Raw genomic sequence first — 24,700 nt, 5'->3', positions numbered from 1 at the left:
CATTTCTTAGATATGGAATTATGTCATCAGTGAAAACAGATAGTTTGCATTCTTCTATTTCTTTTATATGGATGCCTTTTACTTCTTTACCTTGCCTGATCTGGTGAATACTTCCAGTACTATACTGAATAGAAGTGGTGAGAGCGGGCATCCTTATCTTGTTTCTGTTCTTAAGGAAAATGCTTCCAGTGTTTGCCCATTCAGTATGATGTTGGCTGTGGGTTTGTCATAGATGGCTCATTAGACTGAAGTGTGCTTCTTCAATGCTTATACTTTTGAGGTTTTTTTTTTTTTTAACATAAAGGGATGTAAGATTTTATTGAAAGCTTTTTCTCCATCTTCTGGGATACAACAACGGTTTTTGCTTTTGATTCTGTTTATGTAGTGAATCACATATATTGATTTGCATAGGTTAAAGCAGCCATGCATCTCTGGAATAAAGCATACTTGATTGTGGTGTGTCAATTTTTGATATACTACTGGATTTGATTTCTGACACTGAGAATTTTTAAGCCTATTATCATGAGAAGTATTTGTCTCGAGTTTTCCTCTCTTGTGTCTCTGCCATATTTTGGTATAAGGCTGATGCTGGCTTCACAGAATTAGTTGAGAAGGAGTCTCTATGCCTTGAGTTTCTTTGAGTAGTTTCAGTAGAATTGGCATCTTTTCCAGGTTTCTTTTTCTTGGTAGGTTATTTATTATCGACTCAATTTTAGAAGTTGGTATTGCTCTATTTAGGGTTTCAGTCTCTTCCTATTCAATCTTGGGAGATTTTGTGTTTCCCAAAATTTATGCATTTCCTCCAGATTCTCTAATATATGTGCATGAAGTTTATAGTATTTGGAGAATTTTTGTGTGCCTCTGGGGTCAGTTGTAATATCCCCTTTGTCATTTCTGATTGTACTTATTTGGATCTTCTTTTTCTTTATCTTTGTTAATCCAGCTAGGGGGTCTATCAATCAATATTATTTATTTAACAAAGAAGAAACTCTTAGGTTTATTGATATTTGGTATGCCTTTTTGTATCTGAATTTCATTAAGTTATTCTCTAATTTTATTTTTTTCTGCCAGCTTTGAGATTTTTTAGTTCATTTAGGTGTGAAGTTAAGATTACTAATTTGAGACTTTTCTAATTACTTGATGAAATCATTTAAGGTTATCAGTTTTTGTGGTGCCCAAATAAATTATCAGATTCAATGCTATTCCTATCAAACTACCAGCATTATTTTTATGGCATTAGAAGAAACACTTCTTAAAAATTTTATGGAATCAAAAAAGAACTCTAAAAACAAAAGCAATCTTAAGTGACAAAAATACTGTGAAAGGTATCCCACTATAAGACATCACATTGTACTATAAAACCACAGGAACCAAAATAGCTTGGTACCTGTACAAAAACAGATGCATAGACCACTGAAAGAGAATACAAAACTTTGAAATGAAGTTGCACAACTACAACCATCTGATCTTACACCAGGACACTAAAAACATGCAATGAGGTAATGTATCCCTATTCAATAAATTGTTCTGGGATAACTGGCTAGCCATATGCAGAAGATGGAAGCTACATGTCTACCTTTCACCATTAACAAAAATTAACAAAAAAATGGAGTAAAGATTTAAGTACAAGACCTCAAACTATAAAAATCTTGGAAGACAACCTAAGAAATACTGTTCCCAAATTGTTTTTGGCAAGAAATGTTTGGCAAAGTCCCCAAAAGCAATTGCAGCAAATGGAAATTCTGTATGTGGCACCTGATAAAATCTGAGTTTTTACACAGCAAAAGAAACTATCAAGAGAGTAAGCAGAGAGCCTACAGAATGGGTGAAGATATCCACACACTATGCATCTGATGGAAGTCCAATATCCAGGTGCTGTAAGAAATGTAAATCAACAATCAAAAACAAAATAACCGCATTTACACAATAGGCATGACATGAGCATAAACTTCTCAAAAATATATAAGCTGGCCAGGACATATAAAAAAAATGGTTAGCATCACTAATCAACAGATAAATGCAAATGAAAACTGCAAAGAGATGCTATCTCATACCAGTCAAGATCAGTACTACTAAAAAGTCAAAAATTAACAGATTCTGGGTAGGTTGCGGAGAACAGGAAACACATATACGGTGTTGGGTGGAATGTGCACTAGTCCAAGCACTGTGGATCTGGAGAGTTGCAAAATATTTAAAGCAGAGCTGCCATTTGGCCCAGTCATCTCATAAGTGGGTATATGCACAAAAGAAAACAAATCATTCTACCAAAAAATACACCCACTTTCATGTTTATTGCTATGGCATTCTTAATACCTAAGACAAAAAACCAATCTACGTGTCCATTGATGGTGGATTGGATAAAGAAAATACAATATATTGACACCATGGAATGCTATGCAGTCATAGAAAAATAATGTCTTTTGTGAAACATGGGTGCAGCTGGAAGTCAAAATTCTAAGCAAACTGATGAAAAAAGAGATAATGAGAGTCAGTGGGACATGAATCTGGCATTGTGGGTGTGTCTGTGTGTAAAATTGAGAAAAGAACTCACCTGGATACATAAACTCTTAGAATAGCCAAGTCTGGAGCCACTCATATCCCAGTTTCCATTTCATTAGGTTTTATTTTCCTGATTTTTAGTAAGCTAAATTTGCTTTTCTTTGCTCTTAGCTAACATAACTACATATCCTGATTTAGAGGCATGACAATAAAAATGTCACATTTGAAGCTCACAAGTCCCTTACAAGCTTACTGGCCCTCTCGGGGGAGGTCGACCAAGGACACTGCCCCCCAATGGTACTTACTTTAGACCGCAGTCCCTGAGCTTTACTCTTCATAGAACTACTCTCTTAACCACGTTAATTATCCACAAGTGTGTTGACTCCGAGCGTCTGCTGTGAATTCTATACTAAATAAACGCCGGGAGCGCGAGCGGCTCGGGCCGCTGCTGCCATTCTTTGCAGGACTCTCCTTGGAGTCCCTAAGTGGCCTCGGACCCTCCGCTGAACTGGGAAAGCGGAGCTCCTGTGTCCGTGTGTGTCTGATTCATCCGCCGCCGAATCAGGGCTCTGCAGGAACAGCCCCCGCAGCTCTGCCCTCTCGGGAGGAGCCAAACCTCAGCTCTGGTCAGGAATCTTTCTCAGGCTCCTGTCCTGAGTCTGACTGGAGAAGACTCACCAGGAAGCCTGAGCTTCCTCAGGACTCCGATCGTGGCTACCACGGTTGGGAACTTCTCAACTCCTCGGTGAGGATCGTCTGCATTTTGTGCACATGAGAATAGTTTTCATATTAAAACAATCATTGTAAAAATACGTAGAGATGACATTACTAAGCACAGAGTTCTGAACTCAGAGAGGTTCACTAGAGGAACTGTAAAAAGATGACGTCCCACATCCTGACAGGAAATCAGGCTCCGTGTGCACCTGCCTCTGGGTTGACTCTGATCGGTGGGTCCCGAGCGCCCCCTGCCGCTGATTTCCCGCCGCGCCCCTGCAGGGAGGTTGTGTCTGGGCTCACACTGACTTCCCCTCACTGTGTCTTTCGCACAGTAATACACGGCCGTGTCTTCCACTCTCAGGTTGTTCATTTGAAGATATACCATGTTCTTGGAATTGTCTCTGGAGATGGTGAATCTGCCCTTCACGGAGTCTGCATAGTATGTGCTACTCCCACCACTATTAATAGCTGAGACCCACTCCAGCCCCTTCCCCGGAGCCTGGCGGACCCAGTTCATCCAGTAGCTACTGAAGGTGAATCCAGAGGCTGCGCAGGAGAGTCTCAGGGACCCCTCAGGCTTTGCCAAACCGCCCCCAGACTCCACCAGCTGCACCTCACACTGGACACCTGCAAACAAAAAGACACCGAGGTCAGAAACTGCCAAATGTATCCACTGTTCCTCTCACTCATGTCCCCTCACACAGAATTTCTACTTCACTCTCAATTACCTTTCAAAAGAGCAACAAGGAAAACCCAGCTCAGCATAAACTCCATGGTGTGTTCTGTGTGTTTAGTGCTGATGGCCGAATAGAAACACCTGGGAATTCTGGGGCTGGGCTCCTCTCCCAGAGCTGCAGGGTCAGGGCTGGGCTGCTTTTCATCAGCAGAGGGAGGGACCTATTTGCATGTCTCTTGCTATTATATAGCAAGCTCTGGGGTGGGACGGCTGAGGAGAAGGCAGTGCTCAGAGCGGATGAGAGTGTCCCGGAAAACACTGGAGTCAATTCTATCTCTCAGGAAATGTAACTTCAGATTATGTGATTGTGCCTTGATAATCATTTAGTATTCATCGTCTTATTTAATTTTTACATACTTGTAGAATGTACTTAATGCAAGTGTGAATGTCAGATTTTTAGAGAAGATAATTGCATGCAGAACGGAGCAGCTGTGCAATGTGTCCAATATCACACATCTGGACAGAGTTAGCTCTATTATCTGTGCCTGTGACGCTAAACGCTGGAGGAGTCGGCTCCCCTGAGACAGCTCCAGGGTGGTGTGCGACATGCCTAGAGGGGTTTTCAGGATGTCCCACCTGTCATAACAACTTTATGGAATTTTGCCGTTTCTAGTGTTTACCTGAAATATACAATCCGTGTTCACATGTGTGTATTGTCAGGAGTCCGTGATTATTCAAGTGTCAATATTTATCTCTTTTTTGTTTTTTCTCAGCCAATATATTCATTTTTGTTACTGCTTTAATAAAGTCAATTAATAATGGAAACAAATTGATAGTGCAGCATTTGGGAAATGTTGATATATGTGTGCAGTCATTGAATCAGCACTTCAATCATGCTGTTAGCAATTAAATTAACCTCTATTTTTTTCTCTCACTTCTCTGTAATTTCATTTCACCACCTTGTTACTCTTACTACCCTTTTCTCAGAAAATTCAGATCTTGTTCATGTTAATTTACAATAGTTGCATCTTCTACAATTCATACAAATAAAATCACATGAGATTTACTGTGAATTCTTCAGCTTCCTTCACTCACCACAATTATTTTATAATATCCTCATGTTCTTATGTGAATGATTCATGCCTTGATTTCAATGGCTCATCGTATTTTGTTACATTAATATTTCTCAATTGTTTGACAATGCACCAAATAATGGATACTTGGTATGTTGTCTCAGTTTCTGAATTTTATTTAGAAATTAGATACTAAGCATTATAATGTAAAAATTGAGAAAATAATCTTATTCTGACCTCGTTAACAAAAACCATGAATAACTACAAAAAATAAACCCTTCAACATATCTGAGTTGATGTCACAGAGAAAAAAAAAAATCCCTGTATTCTGAGAAAATAGGGGCCTGCAGAGAAACTAGGGTCCACTTATTAGAGTAACTGGGGAAGGTGCCGCTCACGGCATGGTATTGAAGAAGGAAAAAGCTAACCTGGAAAGGTTTCATGAGTTGTTGAGGACGTGTGTGCTAATGGCGTGTGAATGTGAAACTCCCGGCACTTGCAGGCTTTTCCCACAGAATTGGGGAAATCCCCAGACAACTCACCCACCTGCTGTCCTGTGGTGTTGACTGGGCAGGAAGAACAGCAACTCCTTTCAATGCTGAATCCCCCTTCACTATATGTGGGAGACATTTATTAAATCTTGTGTCCTTCAGGCACTGGTAGAATCAACTAGAACACAAGGAAACAGAGGACACCAGGGAAACTCTACCCAGAAACACCTCCCATCTCTTTCCTGAGGAATGAAATCCTGAATCTGTCGTGTAAGGACAGTGGGTCAGAAGCTGAGGACACTGATGAAAATCCACTGTGGCTGGGAAGAGACACTCTGACACTTTGGGAAAAGAAGGAACAGAAACACTTATAAGGCCATGCTTCAGAGCCAGTCACACCACCCATAGCTAAGAAGGAGGCTTAGTCAGAAGGTTGGAGAACGTGCCTGTGTCCAAGCCCCTTCACCACACAAACAATCACCAAGTAAAAGTGTCAGCAGGATGCACCTGCCACAGCTGAAAGAGGCTCTCTGGGGAGAATGAAATGTGAAAACCCAAAGCCAAACAGGGACACAAAATCAGGTATTGCTGGAGGAACCTGAAGCTTTTGTGAACAGGAGAAGCTGATTTCAACTCTGACAGCCGTTGCAACCACACACTTGAAATCCAACCCTGAGTAGACTCACAGAAACATGGTTAATAAAGGCCCAACAGAATGTAATATGTGATCATCTCCTGGAAGAAAAAAATAAATGCAAGAAAATAAATTATCAGTGAAATGCAAACTAAAATTATACATGCATTTCATTTTTATAAAAATGTGAAAGCAAATAAAATTATGTCATTAAAAAAATCCTGAGATAATTTGTCAGCAGATTCATATTTCAAGGCACATGTTAGCAAAGTTTCTTTGTGAGTAGCCATGGGATATGCACTCAAAATATAGATCTATACAAAGAAATTAAGATTGTAAAAAAGGGAAAATCAAGATGAAGTGCAGTTATTATCTTTGTAATTGCTATAACATATAACTATATAAAGCAATAAAAATATATATTATATTTTATATGTAAGTGCAAACTGAGAGTAAAGAAGAAGGAGTGGTGAGAAGGAGGAATTCAAAGCACACAGTTACACTATCTCTGTACTTTAGATCAAGACCATCACAGTATCTGCATTAGAATCTAATTCCATACAATTCTTATTGTAAACCTTATGGCAGCCAATATAATATTTATAAAATGTGAATTAGATAATATTTTAATAGAGAAGTAAACATCGTTATGAAATGCCAATTTAAACACAAAATAACAGAAAAATAATATTAATTTTAAAATAGAATTTATTGTAGTTGATTTAAAAAGGCACAGCCCAACTATTAGCTACATACAAGGAAGTTACTGTACATATCCACAAATTGAAAAGATAAAGATGGTAAATGATGGATGATGAAAATATGAACCAAAAGAAAGTTATAGTTGCTGTGTAAATTTCAGACAAAGTAGACATCACAAAAGATTTTCAAGACTTAACAGGGATGTTACATAAGATAAAGTGACCAGTTTTGTAAAAAGATGCCAAACAAGACTTAACAAATATATAATAGATGAAGAATGCCCCATTCATTGTGATTTACAGAACAAACGTGATTAAGGAAGTAAAGATGTCAGTGAGACCATGCACTTAAGGGCACCCTGGGGACGGAGAAGCTCCTTTGTCGTCATGGAGGGCACCACTGGGAACTTCCTCTTGAATTTCTCCCTGTTGCTGCTCACAACAGCCCCAGTCCTGGAGGCTGATGAACCACGATTATGCTGCAATCAGTGAAGGTGAATCCAGAGGTTTTGCAGGAGGGGCTTAGTGAACCACTGGGCTGTACAATTTTTCCCCCTCATACTCCACCAGTGAACTTCAACAGGAATTCTGCAAACACAGATGGAACAGACTGAGAACAGCCCCATGTGGAGCAGCCACAGCTGGACCTGATTCACAAGGGCCCTGATACTGAGGGTGATGAGGAGGGAAGCCCAGATCAGTGCAGACCCCACGGTGCGGACACCGAGGAAGGGCACAGACATGGAGTGGCTCCTCACCAGGGCCTGAAGGAACAGGGAATGAACTGCCTTTCATAAGGAGGGGAGGAGACACATTTCCATGTCTTTCTTTTTGTGGTCATAGGTGCACCGCTCAGCATTGCTCATCTATCCTCTGTGTCTCCATTTCAGGGAGGGCAAAGGCAAAGGATTCCTGGGTCTGGATGCACAGGGTGAATCTGCCTATTACTCTTTCTTATTCTCTAATGTGGACACTGTTCAGGTATGTTCATAGTAGCAAACAATTTCGACAAATATGTCCAGTAAGAACACAATATACGCATTTCCAAAGAAAATGGACATCCGTCTGTAATCAGTGCATTTGGAGCTGCAAACCACTGTTCCTGACAATGAGGCAAAGTTAAGTTACAACGAAAAAAATGCAGATCTACACCTTGTCAGGGCTGGGGTTTATAATTGCCATCATCTTTTCCGCAAGACAGTTCAACATTGGATATATGTGCTTGTGTCAGGAAGCAGTCAATGTGGAAATGTGTGCACTTATCTGAGTGAAGAGTTCACAAGGAGACATGTTTGTTTGTCTGAGACGAGAGTCCACATGAGGAAATGTCTGTTTTCTGAGGAAAGAGTAAATGGAAGGACATACGTGGTGGTCTGAGGAAGGAGTCCACGTGGGGACATGTGTGTTTGTCTGAGGGAAGAATCCACATGAGTAAAGGTATGTTTATCTGACAGAAGAGCCCACATGTTGACAGGTGTGTGTACAAATCTGAGAGTAAGTGCCCATTCAGGAGCAGTGCATGCCTGAACTGAGCTGAAGTTTGGGAAAATCTTTCTCAACCAATGAAAGAAAATAATCCTGTGGGTTATTTTCTTGCCGGGAAGAAAAAACCTGGGTCAAGTAGATAATTGATTTTTTAAATAAAATGTCTTTAATGAATGGAAACATGGTATATGCAAATGTGGAAAATTACTTCAATCTCTGTTGCATGCATCTCATGACATCCCTACACTCACCAAAAAAGTTATTAGATAATTTTCTACAAGGTGTATTTGATCCTGGGGTTAATGAACTTTTTAAATTGTATTTATTTAGATTTATACTTTACATCACAAAATTGTGTGCTTAGACAAATTGTGTCATGTCTCAACCATTGCATATCAGTAAGGATAGTTTTAGTGTCATTAAACAGTGCCTTTCAAACTTATTTTATACCCACTCTCTAAATTCCTGGAATATCCTCTATACGTTTCCTTGACTACAGTTTTGGCTCTTACAGAATTTCAAATAAATCAGATTATACCGTGTCACTGAAATAACTTCCCTGAAGAACATGGGAAATGAAGTTGCTGACCTAAAGAACTTTGAAAATGAGGAAATTCTATGAGTTTAAAGTGTAAAGAAATTACACATAACACTCTATTCTAGTAGATAAACATGTTTCCCACAAGGGTACAGTTTTACATTTCTGAAACTGCTGTGCATGTGTCCTGAAATTGTGCAGCTAAGTAATCAAATGGCATATGGTGGGATGGGGTTCCTCACTTTGCAGTGGGTGAGTATGGACAGTCAATAAAGGAGGACTAGAAAGGTCCATGTGGTAGCATAGTTGGGTGAGAGGCCAGTGTGTTCTCATTTTTAATGCAATAAAGTTACAGAAGATTAGATGCATAAAAGTTTCGATGTGTCCACAAATATGGGTTCATATAAACATGCTCATTTACTAGGTCAGTTGGTTGAAAGGTCCTAGGAGTACTTACACCACATTAACAACACACATACACAGTATTACAATTTTTTATTTTAATACTATTCTTTAATATCAGAAACAAGCAGTCTTTAGAAAAATGACCGATTCTATGTTCAAAAAAGGTAATATAGAAAACGTGCTTAGAACGTATTGTAATGCCAGGACACAGGGAAGTGTTCAAAAACAAAAGCTTGAGATGTGCTGTAAGGATGCAGGATCCAAAATAAATTGGCTCCCAGCACCTAATAAAGCTGTGATGATTTGAACAATAAAATGAATACTGTAGCATGGATCTTCTTCAGAAAATGAAATAGACATCTATACACCAATACGGATATTAATAGATGACTAAATAGAGAAATAATGGCAAGAAGAACACATTTCCTTACAGAAGCATTCCAAATATCTCAGGTGGAGAGTCCTCCGATCAAGTAGGTGAAGCTTAAACACTCATGAGTTGATTGTGTCCTGAGATTAGAGACATGGAAAAAAATAATCACTATTAGTGTATTTTATAATGAGATTTCAGATATAATGCCAAAGCCATTATCTATGGATGAATAAATTTTTTATGTTTTTTTTTTATCTAAATGTGTGCAAACACACACACACACATTTTTCTGCAATGATCACTGATAAGGGAGTAATAGATAGCCACAGACTTTGAGAAAATAATTCCAAGTCACATATTTGTTAAATGAATTCTTTTAATTCGTTAAATCACTTTTATAGCCAGTATGCAAGTAAACTTACAACTCATCAAAAGAAATGCAATTAAAAATTAACCAACTATCAGGAGAGGCATCTTACCAACAGTATATTTATTAGGAACATGTGCATTTAAATAAAAATTAGATACCATTACTTGCCTATTAGCATGGTTAAAATACCCAGTTCTCATAATGATAAATGGCGACATGAATGTGGGAAATCAAGGACTATCATGAATTGATGGTGAGAATTCAAAATGCTACATGCACAAAATGAGATTTTTTGGCATTTTTAAAATAGAGATAAAAGTAGACTTAAAATGCGAACTTGTGTTTGTATTGTAGAATATTTACAACACTGATTCAGAAATTCATGTTTACAAAGATTTGTTCAGAGGAAGTTCTTCATCAGATTTGTTAATTTGATTCATTCTCGAATCCCTGAAATTCTCTTACAGAATAAATGCTGTGTGAACAATCTCTCAAATAATTAAAAATTTTTAACTACACATTTATATTTTTCCTTTTCTTTAATGACTTAACGCCATTTTCTAAGAAAGTCTTCAATCTAATAATTTTTGTCATCTCCTCCATGCCAGCACAGCTGCCTCCTCCCTGGGGTTTCTGACGTTCTCAGGATGTGGGTTCTGACATTCTCAGGATGTGGGTTCTCACATTGTGTGTCTTGCACAGTAAATCACGGCCGTGTCCTCAGATCTCAGGCTGCTCAGCTCCATGTAGGCTGTGCTCATGGACATGTCCCTGTTGATGGTGACTCAGCCCTGGAACTTCTGCGCATAGTTTGTGTTACCATTTCCAAGGTAGACCCATCCCATCCACTCAAGTCCTTGTCCAGGGGCCTATCGCACCCATTGCATAAAGTAGCTGGTGAAGGTGTATCCAAAAGCTTTGCAGGAGACCTTCACTGAGGCCCCAGGCTTCTTCACCTCAGTCCCAGACTGCACCAGCTGGACCTGGGAATGGGCACCTGTGGAGAGGACGCAGGAGCTGATGAAAGCCCCCTTACCTGGTCTCAATCCCGTCCTCATCACTGGGACTTGGCAGCCTCTTACCTGCCGCTGCTGCTGCCACCAGAAAGATGATCCTCCAAATCCACTCCGTGATGAGGATCTGTGCTGCCTGGGGCTTCTCTAGCTGAGGGATGTGGTTTCTGGGTGATGCTCTCAGGGCTGAGACATATCCATATTTACCTCAGTGGATCTCAGGTTATTTGCATATTCATGAGACAGAGCATTTCATAACTCAAGACCCTGATTCAGGATAAGGAAGGGAAGGTAAAGGACACATCAGCCTTACAAGAGTGGGATGCTGATGCTCCAAGCCCCAATCCTCCTTGAGGAAATGCAGGCTCTACTCCATTTACAAACTTTCGATGTCCAGACATCCTTTCACTGAAGACCAAGCACCCAGAGGACATGCTCCTCACTGTGAACCCATATTTGATTAGCGTAGAGACCACCTGGATGATTTCTGGAACCATCACTCTCCATGACACTGAGAAGGTGCCTTGACCTCATCCTAGTCCCATCAGGCACCAGCACAGCTCACTGGTGACTCTGAGAAAGTGACAGCTGATGTCCCACGTGAGTGTCCAGCAGGTCCCCCTGAGATCATCTGGGTGCTCCTGAGACAGTGTCTCCAGCACCTGCCTGGCTTCCTGATCCTCCATGATCTTCAATAGAAACACTCTTGGTTTACAGATTGACCCTGTGATGCATAGTTAGAGCTAATTTTCTCATCTCATGGACAGTAGGAATCAGAAGATGTAAGAGAAGTTTGGGGTTCCTGATGAACTCACTGCTCCCAAAATAATCGTAAAGGAATTTGTGTTTCGGCTAAGTTTGGGTTTTATTTCCTACTCCATTTAATAGAATTTCATGAACTGTTTACATCCTTTCAGTTCATATCCACAGATCCTCATCTTTCCATATTGATTTCTGACTCACTAGGTCTGTGCACCTGCCACACTGTCAGATCCATCACTACCCTGTCACTCACACAATGTAGGCAAAATTACTTAACACTAAAGTCTGAATTTTTTATTCCTAGGAATATAGTGCCTCCCAGAATACTGTGTCCTTTCAATTAGTAAAACAATTCCTATCCATTACATCCTCACTATTAAGATATTTACAGTCCTAGAAACCCACTTTGAAAAATAGTTCTTGTTGCCTTATGTTATATGAATGCTTCTGATGTAACAGGACATTTAAAGGCATATCCACTACTTCTTGAACACTTAGGGTTTTGTTGTTGTTGTTGTTGTTGACAAAGGAAGACACAGGCACTGAGAGGAAACCTCGTCCCCAGCCTCCTGTGCACCTGCTCTGGAGCTGGAACCTGGGCTGGGTGGCTCCTGAGTGTCCCCTCCAGCCCAGCCGTTGCCTTGCGAGGAAGTTCCTGTGGGACTCACATAGCATTTTCCCTCAGCTTCCATAGCCTAACATGAAATGGCTTTGTCCTGGCTTAGAATAATCCTTCAGTGACACCATATGCTGCTGATCCCATCTCTTGAAATAATTGATTAGTCTTACTAAACCTAGTGAACTCTACAGGGAGACTCAAAGCAAGGATTCTATGACCCAGGAGGGAGCCCCTTCTCTAAGCTCCAGATGCACCAAATCAGTGGAAAACGAATCCAAAACCTTACAGGAGATTTGGGTGTGCCTTGTTCCCTGCAGCTGAGTGTTGCATCTGAGATTTCCAGCAGATGCAGATGCTTTCAGGTGAGAGCACACTTCATATCCAATATTCCAATAACACACGTTTTCCCTTCTTCCTAGTGCCTCGCCTGCAGAAAGTGCCTCCTACACTGACACTAGGCCCCGTATCTGACTTTTCCTCCTAGAGATCTAAAGCTAACAGGATCCAAGTGAAGACTCGGGGAGTGCATGCCGGTTGTTATTTTCTTTGTTTCAGCTAAGAACCCTGCAAAGGCTTCATGATAAAAGAAGCTGAGGTGAACGAGGGAGTTTCCAAGATCTTGTTTTTAAAAATGTTGAAGTCAGAGGCTTCATATTGCTCCACTGTCCTTGTCTAACTCTCTGTCATTTTTTTCTAAGTTTCTGTATGTTCTCCTCTGAGTCTGTGCATTGCCACTCTCTCATCTTTAATCCAGAGCCATCATCCTGGTTAGAATGAATGTGCAGTGCAGGTCAGCACTGTCTGTTCTTACAGTGGAAACCTAGAGACGCGATCACCTTCCTCTTCTGGGCTGTGACCTTGACCAGGCGTCTCCAGGGGAAAAGCTGAATTTTCTTCTTTACTCCTTTTTGTGGTTTCATTTTCCCTGGACTATTTGCTTACATCTTACCCTATTGGCTAACATTACTCATTCGTATAATAATGGAGGAATCGGGGAGGGATCTGGAATGGGCGGATTTGTCTTCCCCTCACATAGCATAAGCATCTGGAAAAGTTCTTCCCTGTAGGATCTTTTGGAGAAGGCTCCTGGTATGTGTTTCAGTAATTAAACTTCCCCAGTTCTGACCCATAGGAGATGTATTTGGATTGTATTTTTTAGATTCTGGAGATTTCTGGAGGAAAATTCCAGAAGACTGAGGAGTGTACGGCTCTCTGGAACTGTCATTTCACCCTAGTCCACATCTGTCTTGCAGGCCTCTGTAGTGCTTACCATGCACGTGCCTTCAACAGACTGTGGCTTCTGCAGCTTCGGTTCCAGTTAAGCACATGTCAACTGCCATTCTGGACATCACCAACTGTCCAGTTTTTGGAGTGGTCATTAAAAAAATGGAACTTCATTCATCTGATGGATTCTAAAAGGTATTGAAGATCACATTGTGCAGACGCCTCTTGACATAAGAATGAGGTGATGACTGTTGTAATCTTTACATTTTGGAGCAAAGACCAAAAGTACAACCAAAGGTCCTCTTCACGTGTTACTGGAGGCAGGATTCTAATCTGATTACATAGATGTGACACCTGGTCTCACATAAATGAACAGGCAGGAAAACAGAGAAAGGACGTGGCACAATGCTTTTGAAAAAGTCTCAGCAATTTTAATTTTCTTCTGAGGAAGCTGAAATTGTGCAAGTAAAACAGTGTGACTGGTCATGTCTCAGGTGATGTTGTGTTCTGGAAAGTGTCTCCAATCCTGGGCTGGATCTAGTAGGTGCACTCAGGCACCCAAACCTGAAATAGTGACTCTTATTCCTTAAACACAAGACATTCCAGTAAGAAAGCTGTTCTCAGGCTAGCTGCAGGGCAGGGAGGAGGAGACGGAGGTGTCCTTGGCTTCCCAGAATTGCTGAAGCTTGAAGACCAAGGCCACCTCTGAGAGGCAGAGATCCACCTATGAGTACATCACATCAGCTCTGTCTTCAGGAATCTTTGACTGTATGGGAGGATAAGAAACATGATTTATTCCTTTCTGCTAATGCAGTGTGCATCAGAGAAAAAAAATTGAAAATTTTATAAATATTTTTCCGTATTGGGGAAAGAACATGTAGAAATTATGGCAATACAAGTGCTCACTTTAGAGCCTGCAGAAGGAGCAAGTGCACAATTGAGAGAAGGAAGCGCCCTGCCCCAGGAAGCAGGTGCCCTAACATCATCCCCTGAGAACTGTCCTGTAGATGCCACGTGTCAGTGGAACCTGGGCTCGCATCTGGGATCTGGTGCGTAGTGTGGGGAGCAGAGCGCAGCTCCATTCCTCCTCACTGTGTGACCTGGGATGGGCCTCTTCCTCTGCGCTTCATTCTAACAAAGTGTTAATATAAAATTGCAGCAGTAACGTTACCTATAACCTTCTAGGTAGGGGCCAGTGCATTTTGGAGTTGTTATCACTATTGCTGTCCCCACCCTTAGAAACCAGAAAAATACCTGTGTGACCCCTCATCTCTGGCCTCAGAGGACCACCTCGCAGAGAGCACACCTGCTTTGTTTCCATCACAAACATGGTATTGGATGCTGGAAAATATGTGTACCTTGTTATAGAATTTATCTTAATTAGGTTACATTGGATAAAATTAGAATTAGTAAGCGACACTTAAAATTTAGCTGAGGAGATTTCTAAGCAAAGTGTGGATGGTGTGTTTTGAATTCCTCTTGTTTACTATAATACAATGTGAGAGGAGATAATAAATTAAAGAGGAAACTATTCAACAAGGTGGAATCAGGTATTTTATAAATAAGGAAGGTTCTCAAATCTGCTGGAAGCACCATAAACATTTTTAAAAATGAAGGAACTTTAGGACATATTTATACATTCTAGATATGTGATTAATATAAACTTACATTTAAGCACAAAAAGAGATACACAGAAGATGAAAATTCCGCAACAGATCATTTGCCAAATAGGCAGCTTTATACTGGTTTGTAATTTTACCTAAATACTGAAAAGATAAACTCCAGAGAGACCCAAATATGAAATTATAACATTTCAATGTTAGACGACTGGTTGAGAGGAATTTGAACTAACATTATTTTGATGAATCATATATCAATAGTAAAACTGTGTCTAATGGTGCACCTGTCCAAGAGGCTGCCTGAGTAAATAGTTTCCACCTCCCCTGCTTGGGAGTCCTGGAACAACCTAACATTCTCTAAATCTGGGGCCCACTAAGAACAGAGACAGAAGGTTGAGTATTATGAAGTGATTATGAAGTTTTGAGAGATCCACAATCACTGAGTGAAGTGACTGGTGAGGGTGGTCTCTATGAGCCTAGTCTTTGAAGAGTGTGGCTCTTTGTTTTGATGAGCAAAGAGCTGCTTGTTATGATGAACATAAAGCAACAAACACAGTCAAGGAAAATGAAGAAACAGAGAACATAGTCCAAACAGAGGGGCAAGATAACTTTCCAGAAACTGCAACGTTGATTTAAAAAGCATATGGATAGCCTGGCAGAATATTTAAATAAATATGAGAAACATGTTTAGTAAGCTAGTGGCAGCATGCAAGAACAATGTGAAAATTTTAACAGCGAGAAAAAATTAAAAGAGGCCTAAACAAAAATATTGTTGTTGGAGAATACGATAAGTCAGACAAAAATTTTAACAGTGCACACTGTAGGGGAGGCTCAGGATTTCTTTCCCCTAGAGCAGTTAACCCTGAAATTCCCTAGACATGAATCACTGTTTCCTCCCGTCAACCTTCTAGAATCTCCTCAGAGATGCCCCAGACTCCAGATTTCAGGTTCTCACATGTTGTGGGACTTTGGGTGAAAACACACCTGAAACACTGAGTGACTGTTGTCCTGGATCACTTCGTCATCATCTGCATTTAAGTTGATGTGATTTTTTTTTTACCTCATTTTGAAGAAAAGAAAATAAATCCATAGACTCTAACTAGGCCAGATATACTTCTCTCTCTTTCCCATGGTACCTGTGAATGTAGCCCCAAATATGCTAGGAATCACTAAACACTGCAGCTCTTACAACACTTTGTTGGTCAGCTGGTCCAACAGTGTGAGCACCACAGTAGCACAATTATTTGATAAGACTAATTCTGTACCCACTGCAGGCACATTTCTTCTTATGTACCAGGACCTCCAGTCCATCGCAGCCTATGATTATGGAGGAGGAAAGAAACACTCTTCAAATTTCCATCATACATGGGGTAAGAGAAACTGATATTTCTGTGCATTGGTTTCCAGACCCAAGAGTTGTTGCTCCTCGCCACTCTCTGTTTGGGAGTATTTATGCATCCTGGAGAATAGAACTATCCCCAAAATGGGCCATCTTTAGAGATTAAATTTCCTACGATAAAACAGTGGCATAAAATACCTAGTGTTTATCTCACATCAGACTGTGGAGACTTAAGTCAGCCCTTCCATTGTTCTACTGGGGTCTTTGTTTCCGGGCAAGTGTGAAGGAGCAAGAACTGCTGGATCTCAGACTCATTTTCCTGTGATCACATCTCCTATCCCTTAACTATAGCTACATTCCCTCATGTCAGAACACATTATGGAGTGTCTCATTCTAGGAATAAGATATCCAGTAACTTGGACAGTGGCACTAGTAGCTTCTCTACGATTGCAAAGCACGTGGAGATAAAAGTTAATTCTTCTAAGTAAAAATCACTACCTATCTGGTTTGGGCTTTAATTTTTTCAAATTGTCTCCATATGACAGGTGGATATCCTTAGAGTGTGAATTTATTTTGTTAGACAAATGTGATATCTATCGCTGTCAGTTCAGGCACTTGGTAAGACGTGCTGGTCAGTCTGGTTGGAGGTATCTGGGCTCAGTCTTCCTTGCACATGTCAGGGAAAGCTCTGATATAAAGAGAGTGGACGCTGTCACTTATGTAGCAGTATGGATTAAACTGCAGAAGATCATCATACTATGAGATCTCCATGCCCTTTCACACAGCAGAGTGGATTTCCCTGGCTTTCAGCTGCCTGCTTACTTACATTAAATATTACTGCATGCTCTTTTACTTTACATTGTTTTCTATTCTAAGTTATTGCTTGCTTGCTTATTTAATTAAAGTCAGCAACAGTAAATTTTACAACTAACAATCAATTACCCATGCAAGTAACATAAAATGGGTGTGGTGAATAAGCCAAGTAGAGATACCAGAAAACAAAACTCATAAAGACACACCTTGTGTGAGTTGAGTGTTGTCAGTGAGCACAGAAAACGAGAGGAGCTTGTGTTCACTTTTACATGAAGAAAGTCAATTATATTTGACACCCAGAAGGCTGGTCACACCCGTGACAGAAATATGTAGAGTGATCCACATAACTCAGAAATTAGAAAGTGATAAAGTCACAAACTTGCAAAACCAGCAAAAACAACATTCAGTGTATTTAGTATTCAGCTCTGTTTCTTCAGGGAAAGGGATGGGTTATATCTGCATGGAGAATGGGACAAGTAGTTTTCAGCTGGTTCTCCTGGGAAGTTGCTCATGAAATCACTCAGGCGATGCTCTGACACAGGATTGTGAGGAGGACGTTGACCCCTGGTGGTCGCTGTTAGCAACACGGGATGCTCAACCCTGGTGGGTGCCTTTGTTACTGTTTTGTCCACAAGAGATTTTAAGCTGTCAGGTGCTGCAGGCAGGTGAGTTTTTAACCCTCAGGTGAAAAAAATAACATGACCACACACAAGATGAGAAAATTGAAGACTTCACTTCATCAACCACATTCCACTGATGAGAACTGTTTACACAGAGAGCCAGGGATGAGCTGGGAAGAGGAAGGGGCTGGAGAAGATCACCCATAGAAGGACACATCCATCCTGCTTGAACTGCCTGTGGAAGGAGGGTTTCAATGTTTGCCCTCAGCTAATCGAGGGCATTTCAAGACCTTCACAAGCTTCCAGAAAAACATTTTCATGAATGAATGCCCATACGTTACTCAGAGTTGTATTTTTTCATATTTATTCTTCCCCTCTAGGCAGCACTGCAGCAGGGTGTTCTCAGAATTCTCCCTGATCCTTCGTGAGTTCCTGGTGCAGCTCCTGGAGGAAAAGCCTGCATGGGGAGGGAGCCCTCCTCATGCGCAACCCTGAGGCTGCCCCGTCATCTCACCTGTCACTGCCCTTCAGTCACTTGGTAAACATTTCTGAGCTAATCTCCCTGAAACGTGTGGTTTTGGGCAATATATTCACCAGGTAATAAACTCCTTAAGCTCTGTTTATTTCGGCAGGGACCTATTGATTTCTGGAGCCCAGGTTTGTTCTGAGTGTGTGGCAGTGGATAATTAGTGAGAGGAGGTTTACATGCCTCTTGTCGTCTCCCACAGTGCACCCTCCATGGGGTTGGCACCCACAAGCAAGCAGACGGACTTGCTCAGCTGGAGGATGACAAACATTTTCATAACCTATGACCTCAGTGGTGCTCTTTACCCGCAAGACCAATCGTGATATGCCTCTGGCAAATATGTACTCATCAAGGGTGAGCAGTGCCCACCTCTGTGAGGGCTCCTTCGGGTGCACAGTCCCTTTAAAAAGGGAAGCTTTTGTTCTTACCTGGGTCCTGTAAATGTGTTTGCATTTGCTGCACAAACCACGTTATTCAGACCCACCACCCAAGAGCTTGCAGTGTACCTAATCCAACTGTAGGGCATTGTACACGGAGTCTCTCATTGCCAGGGTCTCCAACTCTCATTAAAGGATGCTATAATTTGTGGATTTTGGAAGAAAGACTTCAAATAGTAGTAGCCTCACCCACTTTCCCTCTAACTAATATCAGTTCTGGAAAGCACTGGAAAAACCTGTGGTCCTCTGAAATACTTTACGTTTGTTATATTAGAGCATCACCAGAAAAAGAAGGAACCAAGTGTCCTTGGAGATTGACCCATTGTAACAGATTTGTGCCTGTGGGGCAGGATGGTCGTGGTGGAGGAGGCTGTGCCTGTGTAGGGCAGGGATTAGTGGGAATTCTCACACCTGCGCAATTTCTTTGTAATCCTAAAACTGCTCTAAAATAAACTTTATGATAAGGAGGGACAGAAACATTTGAAATAAATTTTTGCCACGTTTTAAGAATCATTCTTAGTCTCACCACGTGATCAAATAACCTTGCTCCAAATCATGTGTTCATCCCACTGGAAAACTTGTTCACAGTAGCACCTTCATGGAATGTTTGTATCAACTTTATTGAGTGTGGCCTTTTCCACTCTGTGAATTTGGCTTATATGATTATTCTTGAATGGAATATTTATCTTAAAATTAGAGGATGTACTTGTTTCTATTGTTTTTTTTTTCTCGAATGTATAACCCATTTTGTAAACAGCCTTAAACCTAATAACCCCTGTCATCTCCTCAGCCCCGCACAGCTGCCTTCTCCCTCAGGGTTTCTGACACTCTCAGGATGTGGTTTTCACACTGTGCCTCTCGCACAGTAATACACGGCCGTGTCCTCAGATCTCAGGCTGCTCAGCTCCATGTAGGCTGTGCTCGTGGACGTGTCTGCGGTAATCGTGGCTCTGCCCTGGAACTTCTGTGCGTAGTTTGTTCTACTAAGGATAGGGATGATCCCTCCCATCCACTCAAGCCCTTGTCCAGGGGCCTGTCGCACCCAGCTGATAGCATAGCTGTCGAAGGTGAATCCAGAAGCCTTGCAGGAGACCTTCACTGAGGCCCCAGGCTTCTTCACCTCAGCCCCGGACTGCACCAGCTGGACCTGGGACTGGGCACCTGTGGAGAGAACACGGGAATGAATAAAACCCTCTTTAACTAAACCGGGATCCCTTCCTCAGCTTTGGGACTAGGAAGCCCCTTACCTGTAACTGCTGCCAACACAAAGAGGAGCCTCCAGGTCCAGTCCATGGTGATGAGCTGTGCTCCCAGGGGCTTCTTTAGAGGAGGGATGTGGTTGTTATGTGATGCTCTCAGGGCACCAAAATACCTATATTTATCTCAGAAGACCTCAGGTTATTTGCATATTCATGAGGCAGGGTATTTCACAGCTCAAAGCCTGAACCAGGATGAGAAAGAAAACACAGATGCCACATCAGCTGGATAAGAATGGGATGCTGAGAGACCAAACCCTAAATCCTGCTCGAAGAAATGCATTCCCTGCCCCATTTCTAAGCTTTCTGTGGACAGCACTCCTCACACTGAAGAACCCAGGATATGCTCCTCGCTGTGAACCCACATTTTGTTGGCTTAGAGATTACCTGGGTTGTTTCTGGGACCATCGCTGTCTCTGACATTGAGAAGTCACCTTGACTCCATTCTGGTCCCATTAGGAACAGTCAGAGCTCACTGGTAACACTGAAAGGGTGGCCACTAGTTATCCCACATGAGTGTCCAGCAGGGCCCATGGAGACTTTTGAGATCTGCTGGGTGTTCCCAAGACAGACTCCCCAGCAATTTCCTGAGTGTCCTGACCTCCCAGGCCCTTCAATGGAAAGACTCTTGGTTTACAGATTTGCCCTCTGATGTGTGATTAATTCTGACATTTCCCTCCCGTTGACAGTAGGAATCAGGGGTTGAAATAGAAATAGGAATTTTAGTTTCTTGATGAATTCATAGTGCCCAAAAATAATTACCAAGTAATTTGTATTTTGAATAAGTTTGTGTTTTATTTCAAACTCTGTTAAATAGAATGATTTGACATGGTTTTAGATCATGTCCATAGATCATCATCTTTACATGTTGATTTCTGATCCACTTGGTCTGTGCACCTACCACACTCTTCAATCCACCACTTCCAAGTCACAAACACAACGTAAGAAATATTACTTATCTCTGAAGTCTGAATAACTTTTTCATAGGGATATAGTGTCTCCCACAGTTATGTGCCCATTGAATTAAAAAACCATCCATATCCTTCATATTCTTACTATTCAGATCTTTATTATCCTATAATCCCACTGATAAATATAGTTCTCATTGCTTTTTGAGTGATATAAGTGGTCTATATGAAATAGAATATTTAAATGATTATCAGCAACTTGTTGAACTTGTTAATTTAGGAAGACTTGTTGAATAAGGAAGACTCAGACCCTGGAAGAATATTTCCTTTTATTTATCTCCAACAAATAAGTGAGAACATATAATATCTGGTTTTCCATTCCTGAATTAGTTTGCTAAGAGTAATGACTGCCAGTTCCATCGTGTTCCTACAAAGGACATAATTTCATTCTTTTCTTGGCTGCATAGTATTCCACGGTTGTATGTAGCACACTTTTTTCTATCCATTCTGCCAGTGATGGGGATTTAGGTAATTCCATGTCTATGCTATTGTGAATAGTGCTGCAGTGAACCTACATGTTTATATTCCTTTAGGTATCTGTCCAGTTGTAGGATTGTTGGGTCAAATGAAACTTCTGTTTTAGATTATTTGAGACATCACCACACTGCTTTCCACAAGGGTTGAACTAATGTGTATTCCCACCAGAAGTGTAAAAATTTCCCTTTTTTCTGCAGTCTTAAAAGTCTGTTTTTTTTAAGATTAACCATTCTAACTGATGTGAGATGGTACCTCATTGTGGTTTTGGTATGTATTTCTCTAATGATAGTGGTATTCAGCATTTTTTCCTATGCTTGTTGGCCACATGTAGGTCTTTTTTGAAGTATCTTTTCATGTCCCTTGGTCACTTTTTATTTCTTGAATATTTATTAAAGTTCCATGTATATATTGATATTGGACCTTTGTCAGATGTATAGGTTGTAAATATTTTATTTCCCATTCTATAGGTTGCCTGTTTACTCTGCTGATGGGATTTTTGCTATACAGAAGCTCTTTAATTTACTTAGGTTCCATTTATCAATTTTCGATTTTGTTGCAACTGCTTCTAGCATTTTCATTATAAAGCATTTGTCAGTTCTTATGTCCTAAATTGTATTTCCTTGGTTATTACCCAGAGTTTTTATAGTTTTAGGTTTTACATTTAGATCTTTAATCCACTTATAATATTTTTTCAATTGATGCTGAAAACGCATTTGATGAAACTCAACATCCTTTCATTAAAAAAAAAAACATAAAAAATGGGTATAGAAAGAACACATCTCGACAAAATAAAAGTTATATTCAAGAGACTGTCAGGCAGTATCAGACTGAACGAGAAATAACTACAAGTCTTTTCTCTAAGATCTGGAACATGACAAATTTCCCACTTTAATGACTGGTAAAGCATAAACCCTTCTGCTGCCCCCATAGCCGGCTCTTACCTGCAAGCGCCACTTACTGGCCGGATGCTCAAACTGCATGACCTAACACAAAGCCGCTACCTCCAGTGCACAGCAGTTGAAAATGAGATCAGCTTCTCAATACTTCTGTGATTCCAGCCCCGCAAAAGACCATGGGTCTGCTCACATGCCCAGTGTATTACTACTACAACGGGAATATGAAAAAGCCCCCACACTAAAGCTCTTAATAACAAAAGAAATCACACGGAGTAGATGCCCCTCACCTGGCCATTTCCATCAAGGCTGGTGCTTTTGCTTGCCAGGCTCGGTGACTCATGTGTGTCCAGCTTGGTGCCCCTCTCAGGAGCTGAGCAGGGAACTCAGGTCACTGTGCATTTCATAGACCGGTCCATCACCTGAGGCAACAGAGAGCTTCTCCCTGTGCATAGATATCAAGCATACACTCATCTGCTTCTCCCGCAGTCAGCTCAAATCTGTAAGGCCACCTACTAACATGAAAGGTGAACTTAACAACCCAACACAAATCTGCAGAAACAAATGCATTCCAAATGAGAAACAGTTCCTGAGGCCTCCACTATCTAGAATCTGCAGGAGGCAGTGAGTCTACTCACAGGTCCAGTACACCGGTACTAAAACCATCATTTCAGAAAGCCACTAAATAATGCCTATAGACAAGGAACTCTTACAGAGTCATTGCCACTGAGTGAACAAGAACCAAAATCCAAAGACCCACACAATGCACATTATATTCACATTCTAAAGGGAATGAAATATTCATCAAAATCAGAACAAATTCAAAAATAATAAGAAGAGACCTGTTAGCCAATGAAAAGGAAACAGATAAGTAATTCTGAGAGTATGAAAAAACAGAGTTACAAACCCCCAAATGTTACGTTAACTCTCCAGCAATAGAATCTAAACAACATGACATATTAGAAATGTATGATAAATAATTCAAAATGTTGATTTTAAAGAAGCTCAATTAAGCCTTTTTCTAGGTGGCTCAGTAAGCATGGGCACTGAGACAAGCACTGTGAAGACAATTGCAGCCCATCCCCTGATGAACTGACCCCTGTTCCACAAGCCATAACCCCAGCTTTGGTTGAACACTAGACTCATATCAGGAACTTTCTCCTGATCAGAGACAACTGACCATGGCCTGGTTCTGGCTGTTTACAGAAGCTGCACACTGAGTGCCTTTGTGTGTCTGCTTCTGCTTTTGGCACATAGGGCCTGTCTGTAATGAACTTAAATGCTAAGTCCCCACTGGTAAGTGAACAGGAGTCACATGTTACAGGCATCTTTGTTCAGTATGCATGTGTCAGCACCACCTCCATGAACATCCATAGCCCCTCCTGTAACCTGTTCATTATGTCTGTTTAGCCAACACGTTCAGCATAAAGCTTCTGCCTAACCCCTTCTTCTTGGGAGTGCCAGTCTCTCACCTTTACCAAAATTATGCTTTCCAGCCTTTGGGATGGCTATAAGCTTTGATAAAAATAAAGTCTCACTTTCCCAATTTGTAGATTGTGGTTTTTTTATTTGACACAATTGAAGATAAATTCAGAACGTCATCTAATTATTAGGCTACTTTAGTAAAGGAGTACAAACTGAGGATATCCTATAAAGATTTTCGTATATACTATAAGGGCCTGTGATATTTTGAAGCAGGAAGCTGACCTGAGACTTTCAGAACAAACTGATGACTGTGGATAATGAAAAGGCCCCACACAGGACATTGATTCAGCACCCCTGCCTGTCTCATTGCTTCTTCTCTTTCTTTTTATGCGCTTATAGTAATAAACATTTTTATTTTCTTTAGGCTGTTTGCTGTCCACTCATAGTAGATGCTTAGCTCTCTTTTTCACTCATTTTCTTAAGCTGCTAGGGAGAACAAAGTGTCAGGTCCTATTTTTGGTGCCTCACTACTGATGAATTAAAGTTTATTCTTCCTTCTCCTTGTCCCTCACATGTGGAAAATCCAGCAAGAAATCATGGAACTCCCTCATCTTATGCCAGTGTGAGGTTTAAATCACACAAGCTCCTTCTCCTGAGTAGAAATACATGCCCTGACCCCACCACCAAATCATTAAAAAGCCCCTGAGTGAGACTTCTTTCCTGCTCTATCGAGTCAATTTGAAATTT

At 40.9% G+C, this 24,700-nt stretch overlaps 1 pseudogene and 2 gene segments (V, D, J or C); all 3 read right to left on the bottom strand.

Moving 5' to 3' along the window:
* Positions 1-24,700, bottom strand: part of LOC117069611 — a 314,331-nt gene that overhangs the window by 79,737 nt on the left and 209,894 nt on the right. Inside the window, exon 2 of the V gene segment in view lies at positions 15,190-15,199.
* LOC117069734 lies at positions 3,333-4,102 on the bottom strand (annotated as a pseudogene). The gene is made up of 2 exons (XR_004431641.1): positions 3,945-4,102; positions 3,333-3,843 (listed from the first exon to the last, which is right to left on the bottom strand). The product of XR_004431641.1 is annotated as an immunoglobulin heavy variable 3-23-like (transcript).
* LOC117069738 lies at positions 19,374-20,326 on the bottom strand. The segment is given in 2 exon segments: positions 19,374-20,095; positions 20,182-20,326. Coding segments are annotated over 2 exon segments (363 nt in total).

Source organism: Trachypithecus francoisi, unplaced genomic scaffold (genome assembly GCF_009764315.1).
Source record: "Trachypithecus francoisi isolate TF-2019V2 unplaced genomic scaffold, Tfra_2.0 Lachesis_group3, whole genome shotgun sequence".
NCBI lineage: Eukaryota > Metazoa > Chordata > Mammalia > Primates > Cercopithecidae > Trachypithecus > Trachypithecus francoisi.
This window is presented reverse-complemented; position numbering and strand designations above follow the sequence as displayed.